The sequence below is a fragment of the Brachyistius frenatus genome, unplaced genomic scaffold (genome assembly GCF_029030835.1).
Source record: "Brachyistius frenatus isolate BFR_SWC_R1_liver_20210118 unplaced genomic scaffold, ASM2903083v1 Contig_220, whole genome shotgun sequence".
Taxonomy (NCBI): Eukaryota; Metazoa; Chordata; class Actinopteri; family Embiotocidae; genus Brachyistius; species Brachyistius frenatus.
In genome coordinates, this window is record NW_027210819.1 from 267501 (window position 1) to 289580 (window position 22080).

Below are 22080 nucleotides of genomic sequence, written 5' to 3' on the forward strand. Positions count from 1 at the left end.
CTTCAAAGTATTAACTTTCTTTTTCATGCATACAGGCCGACACTTTGAAAAACATTTCCAGATTTATGGAAGCAAGAAGGAAAACAGAGCTTACAGCAAAAAAGGTAATTCCAATGTGTACAACTTAAAATGTCTACCACTATGGTCATGAGAAAAATATTTATGTTTGCAATCAACATAATAACAATATAAAACATAACCATGTCCTTGTTTTACTCACCGTTTTGTCTGTTACTGTGTGACCTGTGCTGTGTGTTGTTTTTGTTCTTTTTTTTTCTTGTATGATTGAAAAAAAAGGTACTCTTTTTTTTTAATGCTCGATCCTTCTTTTTTGAAATGTTTACAAGGTTTATGCAAATTTCAGTTCTATCAAGCTGTGTTTTCAGGTTTAGAATAACAAAGGGAAGTTGACATTATTCCTGGTAAATCTGTAGAGGAGTCTACATTTAAACTGTGTATCTGAAATAGCACAGGTGTCTAATCCTAGCTGGTGAATCTGTACAAGCGATGTAGTTCAAGCCCATAGCTGCTTTCTCCCTTCACTTAAAGCAGTTAAAGCTCTTTTAGATGAAATGTCTAAGACATCTCATAATAACTTGGAGCATGCTGTCTAGAGCAGTCACTTGTAACTGTGTGCAAAAACCCCCCTCAGCCTGTCGATATTGTAATGAGCAAAATGGTATCGTCACTCCATTATGCATACAAGCCATTGGCTGGCAGTGTGCATGTCCCTCAGGCTGCAGCATTCATTAAGGGAAGCTTACCGGGCTGAAAGCTGGAGACAGATGATAACGGGATATGATTTTCATATTTAATACATTCCTTGGAAGAGCACACGCGTGCCGCAGATTGATAGAAGAATCAATTGCTACTTTAGTGAAACACTTTCTACTTTGCCCTGCAGCTACCGATGGAATCACTCAGCCAAGAAATTAACTTTTCCTCTTTTTTTACCTACTTTGTGGATCTGCTGGGCAGGCTGCATGGTTTACAGTGAATGTTATTAAGCAGCTAACTGTTTGGTATTTAAGACGCTTATCAGAAAAGAAACAGAAGCCATGCTTTTTGTTATTATGTTTGGAGGGAGGCTTTTTTGCTTCTCTCTCTCCCCCCCTTGGTGACATTGCAGACATGAATCAAAACTTGTCTAAAGGATTTCTAATAAGATTAAAAGTTAAAACATTGATCCCGAGACATTCTTCTGAAGAATGTTGTGAAAAGAATTCTGACCTTGGCCCAAATAAGTGACACTTATTCAAAAGTGTAAAGGGGATAGTTAGCATACTTGAGATTATTTTCTTTCAAAATAACACTTATTTAACGTAAGCAAGAAATGTAAAATTTGGACGAGCCATAGTCATGGTTACACAAATCTAATTATTACGACGTAATGAAAAGTTCAGTTGCTAAAATGAATATATTTAAAAAAAAATTGTTGATACGTGCAGGTTGAAGCTGTGCACAGACAGCACCGGGACGGCTACCTCTCTCACCCAGCTCAGGATTTTACACAAACACCAGTGAACATTTTTATGGGCCACCAGACCTCCAGAGGCTCTGACGCTGAAGCTGGCACCACAAGTGTACACTCACACCAAGCATTGCATCGTTCACCCAATCGCAGCATGCACTCCCGCGAACGTCTACCAAGTGGCCTTTTGAAGGACTTCAGAGTTGGCGAAGAGGATGCTGCCAGCAAGCGAGCACATTTATCAGATGACATTTCAGGCTCAAACGATTCCCCCGACGGCTGTAATTTGAGTGACAAACATGAAAGAACGACGGGGCTGCTCCCATCTGTTCGTGCCTTAACAGGCGCAGCTGGCAATGTGGCTTTTGGAAGTGATGATGAACAAGAACCTTCACCTTCACCTCTGGTGACCTTGACGGGGTCTGAGAAGAATCCATCTACCAGCAGCAGTCGCCCCGCGAGGGCGAAGAATTCTGCCGCAGAACACACTGACTCCCAAGAGGAGGCTCATGAGCCACACTTAATGGGAGATAAAGAGAGAGGTCTCGGCCATTTGATACCTGAAACCGCTTTTGGAAAAGAAGCTCAAGAGACACCAGGTTTGGAGTGATATCTCGTATTTACCACCTTGTAATACCTTTTTATGATCTTTACTGAAATTTTAAGGTTAAAGCACTTTATTTTGCCTTTTGGAAGATTTTAAATAAGCCAAGTGATGCTATTTGGTGTGTTTACATTCAGGTAAATCTGAGTGTGTCAGTACACTAAGTTCTGATGTGCAGTTGTCAGAGAGCAGTGCGAGTGACCTGACCATTTCTCTGACACAATCTGAGCTGGAGGAGGATCTACCACAGGGCGTGGCACTTGACGGGAGTGATGATCACAATCAATACAGTCCTGAATCATCCCTTCGCTCTGATCGGTCCAAGAACGCACCTCAGTTAAACAAGGAGTCCTCAGCTCCACTGGTGACCTTGGAAAGGTAAACTATGTATGACGATTGTACTCTGTTGTCGGGAATTTCCAAAGAAGGTCAGTTGAGAGAAACACTAACATTTTTATGACACATTTTGTTCTTAAATGTGCACAATGCAGTCAGTATTTTCCCCTCCAAAATTTAAAGCTAAGCAAGCTAAGAAAGAAGAATGTTCTGCATGGCCATGCTGAACCACAGAGGGCTGGTAATGATAGAGGGTGAAGACACTGTACAGTCCTCCTTGCCACCATCACATCTCAGGCTGACAGAGAGGATTGTGGGAGTCACGGTCCATGCTACGGTGCTCTCAGTAGTCCAGCAGCAGCTGTGGCGGTGGTGGCAGTGATGCATCTTATAGGGAGAGCTCAGGACCTGTCACCAACAATATTGCCATAATCCAAGATAATGCTGTAACAGAGCAATTTTCTGCCTGAGAGACCTCAGGAAGTCCCCCAGTGGAGGAGGAAATTTGTGGCACCATAGAGTGTTCTGGAGGGTGGGCATGTGGACAGCACTTACAGCCACAAATCCTTAGCGTGATGATGGCCTCTGAGTTGAAGGATCATTTTGGATGGGGTTAGAGCCACACAAAATCCCATGTGAATGTTTGTGCCCAGAGTCTCTGCAGTTTCCCCACAATATACTATTTTATGAGCAGGAACTCTTATGCTCCTAAAAACAAAAAAGAACTGTATTTTCTGTGCAGGTTTTTCTTGATCATATTCTGATAGACCAACCCAGTGTTTAATTTTTGTGTTGTTTTTGTCCTTGGGTGACATTACGAGTTACATTATGTTTGTTTCATACTATATGCTTTATAAACTACCCAGTTGCTCATATGCTCACACACATGCTATTTAGTACAAACGCATTCTCATCCTGTAATCACAAATACAAAGAACCAGTCTCAGAATTATTGAATATGAAAGGCTTTATTTCAAGATTTGCTTTAGTTTTTGTTTCGTATTATATTCTCTGTCTGAGAGCGTAGCATATTCGTTGGTGCCTGACTGATTTTATGTGGGGTCGACGATACTGTTAATAGTGTGACGCCAAGAGGAACTGCTGTTAGCCTGCGCCGGGGAGACGATGGTCGGGATGCAGTTTTCATTGTTAATACGGAGAGCTTGTGTATATGAGGAGAAAATCAGGGGCTTTGATGTAAAGCTTAGAGAGCATCCAGTCTCTGTCCTCTCCCTCTCTAACTCTCTCCCTCTCTCTCTTAAGGTTAGAGTTTATATCGCTCCCTCCATTCAGCTCACAGTCAGGAAAAACAAGCATGACCAATTCATTAGATTATCCCATTATATTTCTCCTCCAGTGTGGCTTGGGCAAGTGAGACTGAAATTTCGTCCAGGTTCTTAAAGAGGCATCATAATGGCCTCTCCATGTGCTGCTCTACAATCTGTCTGCACTGCATGATGCTTCTGCTTGGTTGGTGACAGCATGTCATACACAGTTATGGTTGAGTTCTTAAAAATCTGGTCCAGCTATTGAGGTAGAGTGTAAACAGTATAGGACTAAAAGGAATATAATTGCAATGTCTTTGAGGCATTATCATTTTTTAATACATTCCTCACTAATGTTTTTTTTTCTGGTTTAAATTCTAGTGTCATTATGGCTGTTCATGTTGACATGTTGTACTCTTTAAACTGAATGCTGACAGTGTGGTGGTGCGAATGAAAAAATGCAGTCAGACATCACAGCACTCGGTGTGTTGTTACTACTTTAGGTTTTATTTTTGGATTCCTTTGTGTGTTACACTTGCTGTCTGGCAGCACGGTGAGATTCCCCTGACACCAATCACTCAATGGTGAGGCCGTTCTGTGTGGTAAATCACCTCCGAGTCAGTACTGTACGCCGCAGAGCAATATTCCTGCAGAGAGGCTGACCTCTTCCTCCTGGCTAACAATATGCTCCTGACGATGCCGACATGCGGACAACAGCAGCATCTAAAGTGAGGTTATAGACTTTGACATGAAAGCTGGCAACAATACAAATAGAGAGAGAGGTGTGCAGAAAAACACAACTAATTCACTTTCGCCCTCTCTAAAGGTCTCTTTTTGAAGAGCATTGATAAATAAAGTGGAAAGAGAAAGATGACTATTGCAAGCCCACGCTGACGATAAGGGAAAGAAAAAAAAGACAGTTTTTGCCTATTCTGCTTCAGCCACACTGAAGAGGACTTGGCACAGATGGATTGCACACTACAGAATGTCATGGATATAATTCAAGCTGCCAGCTTAATCAGGATGTTACCAGGAAACAACCTGCAAAAAAGAGGGAGCAATTGTTTGCTGACCCCTAACCCAAGAGCCCATTACAGATTGTCATAAATTCTTTTTGGCCTCTTTTTATGTGAGGGGGCTCAGGATCTCTCGGCTTGGGGTTTCTGGGAGAATTCAATGAGGGCCACCCAGAGCTTAATGCTCAAGAAAGAGATGGATTCTCAATATCCACATGCATTAGGCATCCATTTCTCATTTTGCAGCCTCACACAGGACCAGATTAAAGTGTAAATCTCTCACCAAAAGAAATTCAGAGGCCCCTCTTTTTTTGGAACCATTTTCCACACTTTACGTGTGAGATAGTGGCAGTGTAAATTGTCAGTATTTTCCATGACTGTTCAATTCCATTATCAAATTAGTTATTAACATGATTTTGCTAAATGATTGTATATAATTTTTATATCAGCAGCAGAAGGATACATCTACAAGTTCTTGTTTTGACTGCCATCTTTGTCATGCAGCATGTTATTAGATATGACACCATCAGCTGACAGCGAACCGTTGAAATCCTGTATTGTTGCAGTAGCATTTTAATGATGGGATTGTCCAGCAGAAAAGACATTTTCCCCAAAAATACATCAAAGATTTTATTTGTATTTTTTTCTTACAAATAGCAGGCCTATCGATCACATCACCCTCATTTTTTATTTGTTTTCACGTCACCTTTATTTGTATAGAACATTTAAAAACAACATGAGTTGACTGAAAGGGCTCTCTAGTTGAGGTTGAGGAATTATCAATTCAAGTAATTATGTCTAAAAGGAATGAGGAGTAAAAGCAAGAATACAGATAGTCAAAAATCTAAATAGAAAATAAAAGGAATTGAATCAAAACCAACAATAGATTAAAATACAATAAAAGAATGTTAAAGATGAATTAAGAGTGGGTCTGTCAAAAAACATGGAGCATTCACAGGCCAAATATTTAAATTTATTGTGGACTCGGTCTTGATGTTGAACTATTCCAGAGCTTAGGGGAAAGCAATCGAAGGAGCTCAGTCACCTCTGGTTTTGAAGCGCGAGTAGTAATCTGAGAGAACTTGTTGTGAGGATTACCTGAGTGACCTGGGGGCACAATATGGAATTAGCAGACCAGTAATGTATTGCGGTACTAATCTATTGAGAGCTTTAAAGACAAATGGAAACATTTTCACATCAATTCTGTAACCAGCCAGAATAGGAGTGATGTGTTTTTTCTTTGTTGTAGTGAAAAGTCTAGCAGCTGTATTCTGATTATTTGTAGTCGTGGATGTGTGGGCCAGCCAAGCACAGGCGATGACTAGTCCAGCTGAGAGGTGATAAAAGCATGCATAACTGGTTCCATGTCCTTATGAGAGAAAAACAGCTTTATTTGGTTTATATGGTTCAGGGCTGATAAAAGCTGCCCTTCGCTACACCTCTGACTCGTTTATTAAAATCCAAAGAAGTGTCAAAGAATACACAATCTTCTTTCACTACATTGTGCAAATTTGCAGACAGGGCACCCAGTGCATTACTTGGGCTGGTGACAGAGCTAGGTGGGCTACATTTAATTACTATAGTTTTTTTTTTTTTTTTTTTTTTTTTTTAGTTGTTGGAAGTTTCTCCATCTAGCAGTTGATGTCATCTTGACAGTTAAATATTTTATATTTTATTATTTAAGTGAAGGGAAAGCATGTATAATGACAATAGAAGAGATCCTAGAATTGAACCTTTTAGGACACCACATTTGATTGGTGCAGAGGGTGATAAACACTTTAACCATTTGAACTGAACTCAGCAGACCAACTTCGCCCTTCAAGTGTTTTAAAATGACGTCTATGTTGCTTGTATCACATGATGGACCAGGACTCGGTTGTGTGCCACTTTAATGGGTAATGTTTATTTCAGTCTCTCCCAGGAAGGACTCTTCAGTCTGCTAGACAACATTGAAGGACGAGTCCACAGTGAACACACCAGTGTGTACAGGGATTATTTAATTGATGGAAGACAACTTATGAGAATTATCAGGTATACACTTCCTGTATTCTTACAAACTTTACAATCTTATCCCTCCGTGTCTAAATTAAATACCATGTATATTTATTTAATGGCCATGGAGGAGTTTGTGCAGATGAGGAAAACATATTATCCTTCTGCCAAGGGCTCTCACATTAGTTGAAGTGCCATCATCACCATGCATGCATCTTTATTTCTGAGGGGTTTTCAAACACATGGGATTGTAATAGCAACCATCCTATTGAATTGTTATTGGGAGTCAGGGAGATAGAGGATGGAGAGCGTTTCATTAAGGTTGGCTTATTTTTCAAAAGCATTTTTTATTTCATAGCGTGTTTAATTTACCATAACTGGAGTATGGATACATATCTAGCAAAGGAACGCCTTCTCACTTAAATCCGGGATATACTTATCTCCAGCCGTGCCAACGTTATGATGTCAATAACATCTTCAGTGAAAAAGAGAGTGATCATATTTTTGTCATGACCCTCTGTATAACGGATAGTTTGCTGTGATATTATGTGAGCTTGTGTGTAGGCACATTGATGTGTATGACGATACTTATATAGTGTGTGTATCTGTGCGTGAAGTGTCAGCAGCTGTTGGATGTACTTCATGTACTTCTGACCTGCAGGTTGAGCACAGGGCTACATGGCAATATCTGACTGTTCTCTATATATTGAGCAGCCTTTGTGCCGATGGAGCGGGCTTGACTGACGAGGACCTTGAAGCATGCGGAGCAGTCGTCCTTCGTGGGCTTCAGAGGTTGTCATGGAGCACAGAAAAGGGCTGCCTGCTACCACAGGATCTAGTGAGTGCTCATCAGTCCAGCACTGAACCTAATGAAATAAGGTAGGAGTCCTAGTTCCAATGTCAAAAACTAACATTAGTGGCTTTTTTTTTTTTTTTCTTTTCTGTAGTTGTGTATTTGTGTTATTTTTTTTTCCAGCTTAATGTGATTGTAAAAAGAATCATAATGACATAATCAGGTTGGTTATTTGTGTAAAGCTGTTTTAGTCATTTAGTGTTTTAATTTTTTTTTACTTAATTCCTTTGGATTATGTTACATTTCTAACAAACTGCAATGTCTGACATGCTGTTTAGAACACTATACATCCTATTAAACATAGTGACATAATGAAATATTGTTTGAGGGGTGCTGTGTAATAAAGCATGTGTTATTGAGTAATGCAGAGCACAAATATCAGTGCTCTGAAAGATGGAGTTCAATTGAAATTTCTCTTCTTTTCATAGAGAAAGTGAACAGATTTACAGTAAAGGTGAATTCCACTTTTCAGAGTGTGGATAGCTGCGTGTGCGTTGTATTTATTTATTTTTCTCCACGCACAGCCGTCACTAAGATATTGCACGCTACCATTTGATACAGTCTCCCTTGTCCACAAATGTAGAAGGTCATCTTTGATGTCACCTCATATGGTAACACTGCACGGGTGAATGTCATGAGTAAATTAAAATGCCCTATCTGCTACTTCCAGTCCGTTGGATAATGAGTCGGTATACTCCGAGCCAAATCCATGCTCTGCTTCACTACTCTATTGATTTCACTCAGCCCTTTCCTCCTATATACTCAATTCAAAGAAACACATCTAGCAGTGTCCCTCTTTTTCCTCTGGAGATGCCGGTTGGCTGACCTTGACCTTTTATCCAGTTTTTCAACCTGAAGCTATATTGCTCTCTGTGTCTGTTCAGTGTTAACTGGAATTCATTAGTAATCCATATCTTCTAAATGGTTCAGAGACGGTACAGAAAGCAGCTTTTTCAGAATGCTTTTTGGAAAATATAAATACATTATATTTTAGTTGCTTCCTTCAAATTTCTCATCTTCCTCAAATTTCTTGATAATCAAATAATCTGTCACTGTATGGAGGTATAATTATGGCTTATTTACATATTCCTCCTGTGTATTCAATAAGAAAGCCTCTCTTTCTCTCCAATCCCGCCCCCACCCTCACCACAGCGCCAGCCTCCCTCCTAATGCTGCTCGGCTGTGGGATCGCTGGTTCAAGCACGCCCTTGTGCTCAAGGAGCGCCGTGTGCTCAGCGCTGAGCGCCTGGTCCAACTGTTCACGCCGCTCCTACTGGAGCGTCATGCCACCTACAGCCACCAGGTAGCGTCGAAGGCACATACACTGCCATGACACACACACACACACACACACACACACACACACACACACACACGCTTGCATCCACCGACACCCAGTGCCAAAAGGAAGCAGATAATAACACACACCAATTACTGTGTACTATTGTTTTATTTTTTTTTTTTTTTTTTTTTTTAACTTGTTTCTTTGCGTGTTTCTTTTTTTTTTTTTTTTTTTGGAGAGCGGTGTAGTTGGTACTGAATGACCTCTTTGTGTCCTGTGCTTGAAACCAAGCCCGGCTTCTCTCTCATCAGATTGCTCCACACGTTGACCTAGACAGAAGGGAAAACCTGACCCATGCAGTAATCGCAAATTACAGCCTGAGCGTGGCTTCTTTCATCTCGTGTGGCGTATTCATCTCAGAAACACTTGCTTTTAATTTAGTATTAGCCAAAAGTATAGCCATCAGCTGGGTCCGATTGAATGTGGAACTTCTCCTCAATGAGATTATTCTAAATTTCCCACTCATTGACCTTGACCAGATCATGCTCAATTAAACAAAGAAAGAAAATACAAAGAATATTCCCACTCAGAGCCCAAAGATGATGTCAAGAGATATGTCAGCAATCTCACCGTGGACCCTTCTGTCTGCAGGAATGATCATGTGCACATGCAGGTTTTTTGTGTTGTTAATTTTTGCGGATTGATCTTGTGGGGGTTCTTGTGGCTTGGATATCTTGCTGCAGTGTCCCAGATGCAATGAGAGCAGCAAAGAGGGAAACTGTAGAGCCTCTGGAAAATATGAACTGACAAAAGGAAGAGGGGCTCTGCCATCTACATCATTGTATCCAAGTGCATCAGGAAAAGCCTGAGTAAAAATATTTTTCTCCCTTTATCTCTCTCACTCTGACTCCATCTATTTCTCTCTCCCTTCCTCTATTTCTCCATCTCTCCCTTTATGCCTCTCTCTCCTCTCTGTCCACTCGTACAACAGCTTACTCTCCACACACAAGAGCAAACAGAAATTTCCATTCACGTCTTGCCACAGCCTGGCTACTCCGACAAATGGGAGCATGCAGCTCGCATGCACACACTCAAAGAGGCCCTTTGAATATTCAAGTGCTAACAGTTGCATTCATTGATATTTAAAATGCTGTGGGTCTGCGAGAGCCCTCAACCCACGGTACATTTGACAAAATCTAAAAAAAGGAATAAAAAGGGATATCGGGGACAAGGATCGAGACAGTTTTTATTGTGCAGCAGCATCAAATACCATGTGGCAAACTCAGATTGGCATGTGTTTGCGTCTTTTCCCCTCTCAGAAAATGAAAGCGTGTACATTGTCAATCTTCACTGTGACCTACTGATAACAACTTACATTGTACTTAAAGTTTGTCACTGTCAAAATCCTCCTGATCATCCCCTCCATATTAACGCTCATTAAAAGTTGCAAATGGCCATCTGAGGCTGAGAGGCAGTCTTTGATCACAAAAGAGAGATGATGATGGCAGGATTTGATACGGGGGAGGGAAAAAGGAGAGAAAGGAAATCGGTGTGTGGCATCTCCCTGCTCCTCATCTCCCGGAACAGCTCTTCTTAATTGTGTATCCTCATCTCCACAGAGATAAAAATGAGCTGGAGAGGGAGGAAGAGAGTAGTTTGTCTCAATCCTCTCAGCCAAGAGGGAAGATATCTGGAACGTGTTGCACATTAACGCCAGGGTGATTGCATTCTTTAGGCAGTTCTCTAATCTCATGGATGAGAAGAGGGGAAAAAAGTGTGATTGAGAGGGAGAGCGGGAGCGAAAGTGCGCGAAATAATCTTTTTTTAGTTAAACGAGTGAGAGAATTTGAAGTTATTTTCTCTTGGCGTTTGAACAGGCATTACAGCGGCACCTCTGTGAGAGCAGCCATGGCCAAAGTAAATGACTTGGCTAATCGGCGAGAGTTCAATTTGACACTTCCTTCACAAAATGAGAACAATTAAGAGTGTGGTTTTAATTTGTGCTGCTCACAGGCCAAAGTGTTGCTGAGGACACTTCTGTCCCGGTCCAGTGAGGAGTGCCCCTCAGCAGAGGACGAGAGTGACTTATCTTCTTTGTGTGGTCCTTCTTCCCTCCTGGCTGATGGTCCGAAGCCTGCCGGGCCGGCACAGAAGCAACAGATCCAAGGTGACTGAAGAATATTATTCTGATTACACTAGGAATGGTGAATTATAATTACACTGATAATACTAATAATATTTAATGCTGGGTTTTGGTTATTAGTTCTGGAGACTTGGCTGCATTTTGTTATGATAGCTAATATTCCTACAAACATTTAAAATATATTAAAAAAAAAAAAGTAACAACAGTACTGTATGTTTCAAGACCATTAATAGGAAGAAATTTAGACTATTGCTATTTTCTTGCAAACCACCTCTGCAGAGAACTAAAACTTCCCTTTTATGAAAGAAATCAATTTCACCACAGAGCTTTTTTATAAATCCCTCACAGCCCAGTTTTCATACAGCCTTCTATTCAGAGCCGAAGAAAGAGCCCCATTCCCATTTCTCTCCCGAGACTCCCTTCCTCCCTGCCATTGCTTCTCACTATGCGCTTCCCTTTCTTACAGAACTACAAAGTACTGAAGAGGACAGCCAGGACGAAAGCCCGGTGGAAAGTGGTCCTATTAGAGGTAAAAAGGCATTGCCGGTGCCCCAGCATTCACACTGTCCTTATGTTGTGGTTTGTTTTCTTCCCACTGCAGTGAATAATGGGCTCTTTTACACAATGGCTGAGGCAGGATGATCAAGGTGAATCCAGGGTCAAAGTCCCACCTGAAGAGCTGTGCTAGTTCTCTCTAATTATCTCAGAGAAAACACTAACCGTGTTTTCAGCCTGGTCTGAGGCATTCCAGCAAAATTGATAATTTGCTGGCCCAGCATAATGCGACTGCTTTAATTGTCAGGGCGCCAGGGTGGGAAGCGCAAAAGATCTGTCATCGGTTCTCATTATCTTCCAAACAATGCTCTGGCAAGGCTGGACTTGAAAAATACTAGATGTGACGGCATCCTGTAAGCAGTTGGTGTGCCCGTCCCTCAGCTACACCTCTGAAATGTAAAGCAATCCTATATTACCCTTGGCTATCGGATTTCCTACTGGGTGTTTCATGTTTCTGCATCCCTGAGGTGCACAGCCAGCAAAATGAGTCCAGTTTCCAAACGCTACACTTAATCAAAAGAGTTATAACCAAGTAAAAAAAACAAAACATGACTAAAGATTTTGCAAGGAAAGGGTTTAGCTGTGCTGAACGACATCAATGTCACAATCAAATACCGTGACCTTGGACCTGATAGTAATTGCTAAGACATGCGCATCTGTAGACCTGGTGGGGTTTGTGACTGAATGTTAAAGCAGTGGCTGTATAATGTGCTGTGCGTGGAATAACAGTGGGGATTGCTGTGCACCGCAAACATCATATGTTTTTTATAAAATAATTAAAAGCAGTATTTCTTATTCTGAAACCAAGTTAAAGATGTTAACACTTACAGTCACAGAAGATCACAGTTTAACACTATCCTTTGACTTGGTATGTGCACTTTTTACAGCATCATTGAGACAACAGCTCATTATTATGTACTTCTGCTCTGTTGATTTTTGCCAGTGCAGTCTCTGTGCTCCACTCAAATATGATACCTATTTTAGTGAGCTGGAAGGTAATTACGAGTGGGTTTTTTTAAAACAGAAAATCAATCATTGCCTTGCTGGTGAGGGATGTTGAGATAATGTGGGATGTTGATTGCTGTCTCATGGAAACTGTTACTACATACTGTATGCTTGAATCAACAGCTTAGCAGATTGAGCGCAGTGTTTTCACTCACTTTGTTCGGCACTGAGACCAAAAATCGGACTACTGAAGCGTGTTGGCTCATCAAACACTGAAACCTCTGAAAGTTGGAAACCCGGGTTTTAAGTAAATATTTGAGTGACTTTGTGTGTGTCTGTGCCTGTGTGTATGTTTGTGTGTGTCCTTAAATAGAGACAAAAGCATATCGGTTACTTAAACAATCAGCCATGCAGGAACGGCTACAGAGTTCTGAAGAGGAGGAGGAGGATGAGCTCTCAGGTAAGAGATGCGCTCCACTCTACCGGCCAAGTAGCGAGCAACTGGAGCCCAATTATTGGTTACCAGTGAACACATAAAGACACCATAGAAAATCCATATTTGTTGTATCCACAGATATAAGCTAAATTACTGCCAAAGCCCAAAGCTATTAGTCCAAGTTCTCTCAACCATTTCTGGCTCACTACTTAATATTTAGCTCCTAAAACCTTCTCAGTAGTTAAAGAGTTCAACTCATCATGTGATTTCTTGCTCTGACATATTCACCATGCATGGAAGGACTTCCAAGTGGATATTCAAAAATATATATTTACGTTTTATATAAATATCAGTCTTCACACCATGTGCACATATCACGGTTGAGAAACTCTCCCATGGCTTCTCATTAGCCTCATCATAAGTTTCTGTATAAATATGCACGGTAAATTAGCTTGTGAGGAGATCAATCAAGAAATCAAATGGTTTTATCTGGCCCTGTTTGCTCTTTTAAGGAATAAATCATGGCCATGAAGAGGACCTGGGGAGGGCCAAACGCTCCTCACATCAAGACCCTTACCCTCGGTAAGAACATTGTTATTATTCAACGGGCCACAGGAAATGGGCCACCAGACACCAAAGTGGTTGATGTACATTTGCATGGCTGCTCTCATAATTCCCTGTTCATTTCCATAAGATCAAGGGGGCGCCACCCATTAACTCGCTTACAAAGACAAAAGGCCCCTAAAGCCCCTCTCACTCACTGTTTGCTGGGTTCAACCAGGTTTTAGAATTCAAAAGCAAATCGGCCACCACAAAATTAAATTGGAGCCATAATCTGTCTGTCTTCAGGCTTGTTGTCAGAATGCAAACAGATCATGTCAAGAAGAGAATCAGAGACAACTGTTTTGGAAGTAGGGGACTCAAGTGTTGACAAGGACTAATGTCATTTCATTTTTCACCCTTGAAACATATTTAGGCTGCTCAAATCAGAGCTCTAAGTGGGCAGGAAAAGAACATCTAATGATAAATAGCTTGGTAGAAGCCAACACCATCACAGTTACATTTGAATATCAACGCGACTTCATCAAATCTGCAATTGCATGTCAGGTCCTCAGAGCACCTCTTCACTGTGAACCCATTTGGGCTGTGGTAATGGCTGGGTAAACGTTATGAGGAATAATCTTCTCTGATTTCATGTGATTACTGGGCACCACGCTGACACCAGGGCTGAAGTCTGCATCTCCCTGGCCTGGCAAGCAGGCGCTCCCAGTCTGCCTATTAGCCCAGGGAAGGGCCTAATGGCCTGGCTCTATTGTGGTCCTCATAGCTGCTGATGTGTGCTGGTGCTAGGCCCAGTGACCAATCTCTTTAATAAACATGAGCCAATTTTGGGCCCAGACCCTCTCAGATGGTGCTCGTCTCCCTGTCATTAATGTGCATGGGAAGCCCGCGATATCTGTGATTAAACAAAATTTGCAGAACAAGAATTAAGACAGAAAACACAGAATGCAGTCAGCAGTGATGAGACCAGTTGTGTATGTAAGTAGAATTTGACAAATGAGCAGTTCTGCATGCCTGACACTGTAATGTCATTAGAGATGGGAAGGAAGCAGCACCGAGATCTGCACACCCCCATCGTCATCTTCTCTTTGGTCATACAACAATTTCCCCCGTCTTGTCTCCATTTCTCCTCAACGCTTCGATTTAAGCATCCCACTTACCACAGTCACTTCTTGCGCTTTATTGCTTCCACAAGTGGTCTGGAAGCTCTTCAGCAGAGGTATAACACTGCAGCATGCTCTCTTCCCGTTTCTCTCCTTTCTTATTGCGTCTCACTCTCTCGCTCTCTTGCCCTTTCTCCATCTCTCTGCCCCTCTTCCTGTCTGTCTTCCTGTATCCTCCCCCTCTCCCCCCCCCCCCCGTCCTACTTGTTAATTATTTGCCTTATTTTGTCAGCGAGCTGATGAGTGACTTCAAAAGGAGGATGGAGCTGGACTCAAAATACAAAAAATGGCTTCCTCTCTGTTGTCTTAGACAATAATTATGATTTGCCAGTTAAGCCCAGACTACAGCAGAGGGATTGTAGTTTAAAGCAGAGGCTTTGGTGCAAAAAATGCATTTATAGCCCTTTGTGAGGCTCCTCATTATGTGTGGGCCCGATTCATTAAGTAATTGGTTTGCAGTTGTTTACATGAGTATTAAGGCCTTCTATTCAGGGCCTTTGAGAGATACATTGTGCAAATGTTGCATGTTATGAATGCAGAATGAGAGGCGGGGGGCCAGTCCTATTGGCCAAACACTGCACTCGGCTGAAAAGGGAGAGAAAAGCACTGGGTGCTGCTTTGCATAGCAATGACTAGGGCCTTAATAAGCTTTACAGATTAAATACATGCAGTCTATACAAGATGCAAAGAGATACTCTTCACACATTTATATGTGCTCATTTCACTATTATGGAGTTTTAGAGAATTGAGGTCTTTCATATTCTCTTTTCCCTCCCTCTCTCTGTGTTTTTCAGTTAGATAATTTTATGGAATGTTCTGTTTATTGTATTATAACTCGTGGGGAAGCGACTGATCTGCAACATTTATTAAGGATTTGTCCATTAGAAATCTTTTGCTGTCTTTGTGAGTGGCAAAGTAAAATCACTTTGTGGTTGAGTGGGGATGAAAGGAATAATGCACGAAGGAGTGAGTCTTAATAAGCAGCTGCACTCCATGTAAAGACCACTTGTTCCCCTTTGTATGCGAGTGCATGCCACTGCTTCCTCTCGTGCAAAGAATCATTGTGCTCCTTTCTACTGTAGGCATTTCAGATGCCACTCCTTTCTTATTTTCATTTTGGGATTTTTAATACCTCTTTATTCCCCCCATTCCCGCCCTGTTTTCATCCTACAAAATGCTTGAACACAGATGCACAAAACAAAGTCCTGGAGCCATCCGACGGTGTGATGATTGTTGTGCCTATAGTGGCTGCTTGACAAAAACCTTGACTCAACAATTAGTGGTTTACACTTTTGCTTTAGACAACAGGATGTGCTCAAGCATTCGACCTCAAATCACTTAGAGTGTCAAAATCATGGAGGAGAGATGGAGGGGTGAGGGGGACGCGAGCTGAGAGGAGAGGCGACGTAAAATAAAAGAGCAGGAGATAGAGGGAGACAGAGAGACGTGGTGGACAAAGCCATACTGAAAGGTGGAGAACGTCTGTTCGAAAATCTATCAGAGTTAAGGACAACATAAACAATCATATAATATAGGATAATATCGTAGTAGTGTCAGGCTGAATGCATCGGATCCATAGAATCTCTACTTATTTGAGTATTCATACATTGAAGATTTCCTCCAAACAACAAACTTGTCATGTATTTTTAAAACATTTTTTATATATATAATACATATATTTGTTTAACTCTGGCTTCAGTTTAGACCAAAGAATAAGATTAAAACCTTGTCAATAACTGACTAAACAAGAAGGCAGCATTTAGAGACTGTAACCAGAGGAGGTCACTGTCCTACACGGGCTTGTTATGTTTTATTTTTTTCATTTTTAATGCTGATAACTTAATTTACCTTTTGGATTTATTTACAACCTAGTGCAAGTCCATAAAGCCAAACTGGGCGAACATCACTTTCCTGAAATAAGTGTTGTTATGTTTGAACCTGTTTGTAGGCTGATCGAGGCACAGAGACAAAAGATGGAGAAAATATTTTTGGTTTGAAAAATGGGTTAATTTTTAGGTTGTACTTTTTTGTTTTTGTTTTTTTTGTTTATATTGTAACTTCCTATTATTTTTCCATATAATTTTTTCCACATTCTAGTTTCTGTGTGTGTGTGTGTGTGTGTGTGTGTGTGTGTGTGTGTGTGTGTGTGTGTGTGTGTGTGTGTGTGTGTGTGTGTGTGTGTGTGTGTGTGTGTGTGTGTGTGTGTGTGTGTGTGTGGAAGAAGCCAGCACACATTATGGTGCACCAAAAATACATGTCACATGAGTTGAATGATTTGCGCTGCAGCCGTCCCTCCACCGGCCATCTCCACTGAACTGCCACCAGTCAGGAGGAGAGCGAGCTGTGTTGAATTCATTGGCCCAGTAGCTCACCCTCTAAGTTGCAGTACTAATTCATTGCCAGCAGAGAGCACTCACATGTTAGAGAGCGCCCACTCACCATGCACTCATGGTTGCCTCTCACTGTTGCCCCCACTGAGGGCTGCCATGCTGCTACTGTTCTGGCCTGTTAGAGTACATCTAAACGGAGCCTAAACAATGTTTCTGCAGGGTCATAGCTGGGATGGGAGTAGGAGTTGATGGGAATGTTGAGGTGATGGGTCTCCCTTTACCTTTAGACAAGCACAGCCACGCAAAAGTGCTATTGTGCTATTAGCATGTGTGTGGGTGGCAGGAGATTAAAAAAAATCTGTGTAAATAAAAGCAGTTTTGCTAGCTATTGGCAAGGCAGTGTTAAATGCTTGGTAAGCATTTATTCCTCTGACAGTCCTCATACTCCCCAACGTGACAATAGGATTATAAGTGAGATACATCTTCAGTGATTCCTAGAAGCTTGACCTCGTCTTGCATCACAATTAAACTGCAGTTTGAGAAGGCAGAATCAATGTGAAGCTGTCATTGTCATTGTGCTATAGTGGAAATGTTTTGTCTGTGTATAACTACAACACTGGTTATATTCTTATAAAATGCATGCAGAAGTAAATCCAGTTCAGACTACAGCCTTTCTCTATTTACTCCTTCCTGTGCTGCTTTCACTGAAAATGTTTTATACAGCACATCTCAGCATGACTGGTTGTATTTGACCAGATCAAATACAGGAAGTTACCAAAGCTGTATTTTTCAGAAACGTGCAGTTGTTGTGTTTGTTAACTGTTAACAGGGAAATACGTAATGATAGAGTGAAGAACTCCTCAAACAGAAACAGGAAGCTGTTTTTAACGAAGTAAAATGTAAAGAATAGTTTCCAAAGGACTTTTAACTGACATCAGATTGTCTTCCATTTCCGTAAACGGATCATTGCATCAATATTTAAGAAGTGTGTCACTTTTTCTTTACTCCAGGACAATGGTACTGATTTCTGTTTGTAAAACATGTGGTAACATGTTTATGTATAATGTTTTTATTGATTAAATTAACCGGTACGTGAATTTGTATCCCCACACTACTAACCTGTACGGTATTTATATACCCTGACTGAAATCATACAATAATTTGATTTTTAAATAATCCCAAAATATGTAAATTTAGGACCTTTAGCTCAGCACAGAGTACCATTGTGCTGTAAACATACAAAATAAAGATTTGATCAAAGAAATAGACAGAGACAGACCAGGCTGATATTTTCTGTCTACCTCCGTGTTATTTGTGTAAAGCTCATACAATCCTTGTGAACTCAGCTATGCATAGCAGAAACAAAAGCTGTTAAAACACGAGATAAACAACAATATGAAACAATTGCAAAGGCCAGAGAAAGCGAATGAGTGAAGCACTGGAAAAAAAGGACATTACAATAGCTGTAATTTGCATCATTTTACACATTATATTCACCTCTGTCTACCAGAGCTTGTAAAACACTGGCCAGCCCAGTCTTACATATTCAGATCATTGCCTCAATTAAGGGAAACTCAGCAGAAGATGAACTGGCATAAATGTTTATGGAAACGGAATATTAGATTGGTGAGGTCAGATCCAGGCTGGGCTCTCTATGGTAATAACCCTGTCTTGAAATCAGTCCTGTCCCTCGCTGAAGTGGAACAGCTGATAGACCATTCCCATCCCAGGGGGAAGTTGGAGAAAAGAAAAGCCCAATTTACTCTCCGCAGCTATTATTGTGGCAAAGGAGAGGAAGTAATCGTATAGATTATAGCTGTATTTTTGCTGCTGCAGGGTCTGGTTGAGATCTGTTGCCTAACAGTTGTAAATGGATGCACTCACCCTGTGGTTTTGTTGTACTTTATCTCTTATTCTGTTTCAAAAGGTGAATGTGGATAGCAGATGGATTTCCTTTATGATATAGAAATGTATATATTCCCCACTGTGTCTATCATTTGCATGTCCAAGAATCTGTCTGCATATCTTGACTTCTGTGCGATAGCTTTGACAGAAAGAAAACTCGTATTGTCGCTAATGAATATATCTGCAGGCTTTGAATTGCCTAAAGACAAACATGTTTACGAGTTAAGTATATATTAAAACAGAGCATTTATATGCCGTTATTTAGGTGGCACAGTAACACAAACTAGTCCGAGACTATAATGTTATTTCCTTTAATCTACTAATCTTGTGTATGACCCTTTAACACTATTGTGGCAAAAAGTAAAGTAAATGAAAAGCTCACGTTTGCTGTTGCTACACATGACAGTCTAGAGAGACATAACAAACCATAAACAGCACCTACCATTATTTTGGATTTAAAAATAGTCTATACAGAAAAATACATACCATTTGCAGTGCCCTTCAGTCAACAAATTGTGTGTATTTCAACAGATATGTTTCCTAAAATCACACATTTTGTCAAACAGAACCCTCTATTTCACGGCACCTTCACTTTTACAAGCAGACTGATTATCTGTTTTGGAATCTTTACTTCCTTTTCTTTTCTGTTGTTGTTTTACTTTACTCATCACCGAATTCATCATCTGCATTGTAAGTGCCAGTCGTTCAGTACGCTGTCTGAATACATGTAGGACTCATCTAAATGTCCTGAAAGTCCTGTCAGCATATGGATATAAAGGTTCTGTTCTAATGATGGTTCCGGCTCTGTGGGAGAACGCTTATAGCGCAAAGCAATCTGCTCAGTTAGGAATGGGAGATGCATCTTTTTTTCCTCTCGCTCCATCTTAAGTGGTGCGAGGCAGCAACATATAGCTTAGAAGATGGCAACTGGAATGCAGCCAGAGTAATTTATTCCTTATACTCAATGTACAGTCACATGTGCCAAGATTTATCAGCGGGAGAGATGAGGAGATGAGGCTGGTTGAGAGGGTGACGATCAGGGAGGTCATGAGTTTGAATTGATGCAGATGGACGAACACGCTACACGACTGCTGTTTGCTGGAACTCATCTGCTTTAAAAGTCAGCATCATTTCTTCCTACTTCCAAGGAAAGTGTAGAAACAACTCCAATATAGAAGGTCCAACTAAATGAGCCATATGGATATCTGGGCTAACCTGGGAGATGAAGAGGATATATTGTGGGGTTTTGAATAGGCTCTGTGATGATGTAAATTAAAGAGGAGGCCTTTAAAAGTGGATCAGGGGGGCCTTATTGCATATGCATTGAGGCAGATCAAAGCCTTTTCAGAGGTCACACATTTACATAGCGATATCACCAGAGCTATGGGAACCTGGCAACCCTGTCTTTGGACTATTTTTGAATAAAGAGGGCCTTGTGGAAGTCCTTTGGCACAATTAGAACAGGAGTCAAGGAAGTTCCCTCTGCTGCACTATCTGAGTGTAATCTCACCCGTCAGAACAAAATGGGAGTCTTTACATTGGTTCATGTTTGTTGTGTAGTTGTAGAATATTTGTATAGTAGATTAACATTGTGTTTTTATTCTCGAAGATTCTCAGTCATATAACTGGCTATTTTTTGTTTAGTGCATTAACTGGTTACAACAAATAAATTCTAAATTAATTTATTTCATAAACAGTTTTATATTTTAAAAACAATTATAAGCTGCCTTTTTTTCAAGCTGCTTTTATTGTATAAAAGAAAAGTAGTTCTTTCTCAAAGACAGCCTACGGTAATAACATACAAGCTATTAACTTTCTTTGTGTTTTCCAGGAGAGAGAAGACAAACTCAAAGGCTCAATCTGTTCTACAGTCAAAAGGTGAGTATAGACAAAGTCATTTCAATTTGGTGCAACGACTAGGTGTCAAAATAGGTTAATTACACCAAACAGATCACCATAAAGAGGTTTCCTGGTAACATGTATTCAAATATTGCAAAATTTAAGCTTCACAAAAACACTTTTTGGATGAAATTCCTCTGTAAATGCAGCTGTGCCTTTTGAGGATGTGTAAATGAAAATAAAATGACCTTGAAGCCAAGTGCAGGTTAAGGAAGGCTTCGTTTTAAGCGAGCACTGCTGCCTCTAATAAACAACTAGAACGGTCCTGTTTCAGGGGAACATTCAGTGCCTTTACATGTCTGATCAAACTTCCTGAAATATTGCCTTGTAAAAACATAGATTCTGATGGTGAATAGCCAAATAAATGTTAGGACATTAATATGAGTTTTTACAGCTGTGATCAGACCAGCAAATATCAATTTTATTGCCTTGAGTGCAGATGACCTACATTTAACACGTTTGATTGTGTAGAATGTTAAGATTTTCATTGTGAAATCAAAATCAAGGTAAGCTTTTGCTTTAGTGTTTTCATATCTTGACATGCTTATAAAGACGGTGTGGAACTGGCAGGATAAAGAAATTATGCTGAAGATGTAATAAGTAACACTCCATTTGAAGCCTGGAGTGAACATTGCTCGAATAAAGTAATCTTTTATTTTGCTCTCTGTACTTTTCTTGTAAAGCTTTCTGGGAGGAATCAGATGACAGCAACTCAGAGATTGAAGCAGCCTTGCGTCCTCAACCTTTCAACACACACGGCGAGGGCACTGATGCCTTCTATGACTGACTTTATCAACGAGATATTTTTTTTAATGCACTACATTATATCACTGGAACATATCAGGCAGATTGACTTGAGGTAATTCACCCCTGACCATTGTTTTAGTGGTCTGCATTGTAAATCGTATGCACGCTGTATCGTAAAACAAATAATAAAGTTGACAGCTCTCACGCTGGGTAAAGTATGTGAAGAGTTGTCCAACATGCTGATGTTAACCCTGCTTCAGTCTCTTTATCTGAACAACTCTCCCAGCCCATAATAACAGCTCGAAATAGATTAAACTGATCTTTTAAAGCGATTTGTTTGCACTAGGCTGAAAATCATGCATTTTGAATGCTGCAAGCATCTCCGAGTGCCCTACCTCCAGCAGGCTCGAGTGTAGTGATGTGAGTCACCTGTGAAATGACAAAGCACAATGGCCACTCTGCACGCTTCTGCGTGACCTGTGAACCCGCTGAAGAGGCCCGTCTCCAAGGGCACAAAGAGTTGCAGCGGTAACAAACTCTGAATATTTTAGAGCCTCCCGACAAACGCTCGACTCAT

The 22080-nt window shown here is 40.8% G+C and overlaps 1 protein-coding gene across 4 annotated transcripts in view; it reads left to right on the forward strand.

Annotated features, from left to right (window-relative positions):
* kiz (kizuna centrosomal protein) overlaps positions 1-21752 on the forward strand; it is a 26875-nt gene extending 5123 nt beyond the window's left edge. For 3 of the 4 annotated variants that reach the window (XM_069719676.1, XM_069719677.1, XM_069719679.1), the window contains 12 exons: positions 36-104; positions 1449-2070; positions 2213-2453; positions 6604-6723; positions 7399-7563; positions 8690-8840; positions 10833-10986; positions 11429-11491; positions 12836-12922; positions 13411-13480; positions 20689-20735; positions 21440-21752. In XM_069719676.1, the coding sequence (XP_069575777.1) occupies positions 36-104; positions 1449-2070; positions 2213-2453; positions 6604-6723; positions 7399-7563; positions 8690-8840; positions 10833-10986; positions 11429-11491; positions 12836-12922; positions 13411-13480; positions 20689-20735; positions 21440-21543 (1893 nt within the window). In that variant the 3' untranslated portion in view covers positions 21544-21752. The remainder of the gene's footprint in view (positions 1-35; positions 105-1448; positions 2071-2212; positions 2454-6603; positions 6724-7398; positions 7564-8689; positions 8841-10832; positions 10987-11428; positions 11492-12835; positions 12923-13410; positions 13481-20688; positions 20736-21439) is intronic. The other variant, XM_069719678.1, reaches the window with a different exon arrangement.
* Positions 21753-22080: the final 328 nt, after the last annotated feature.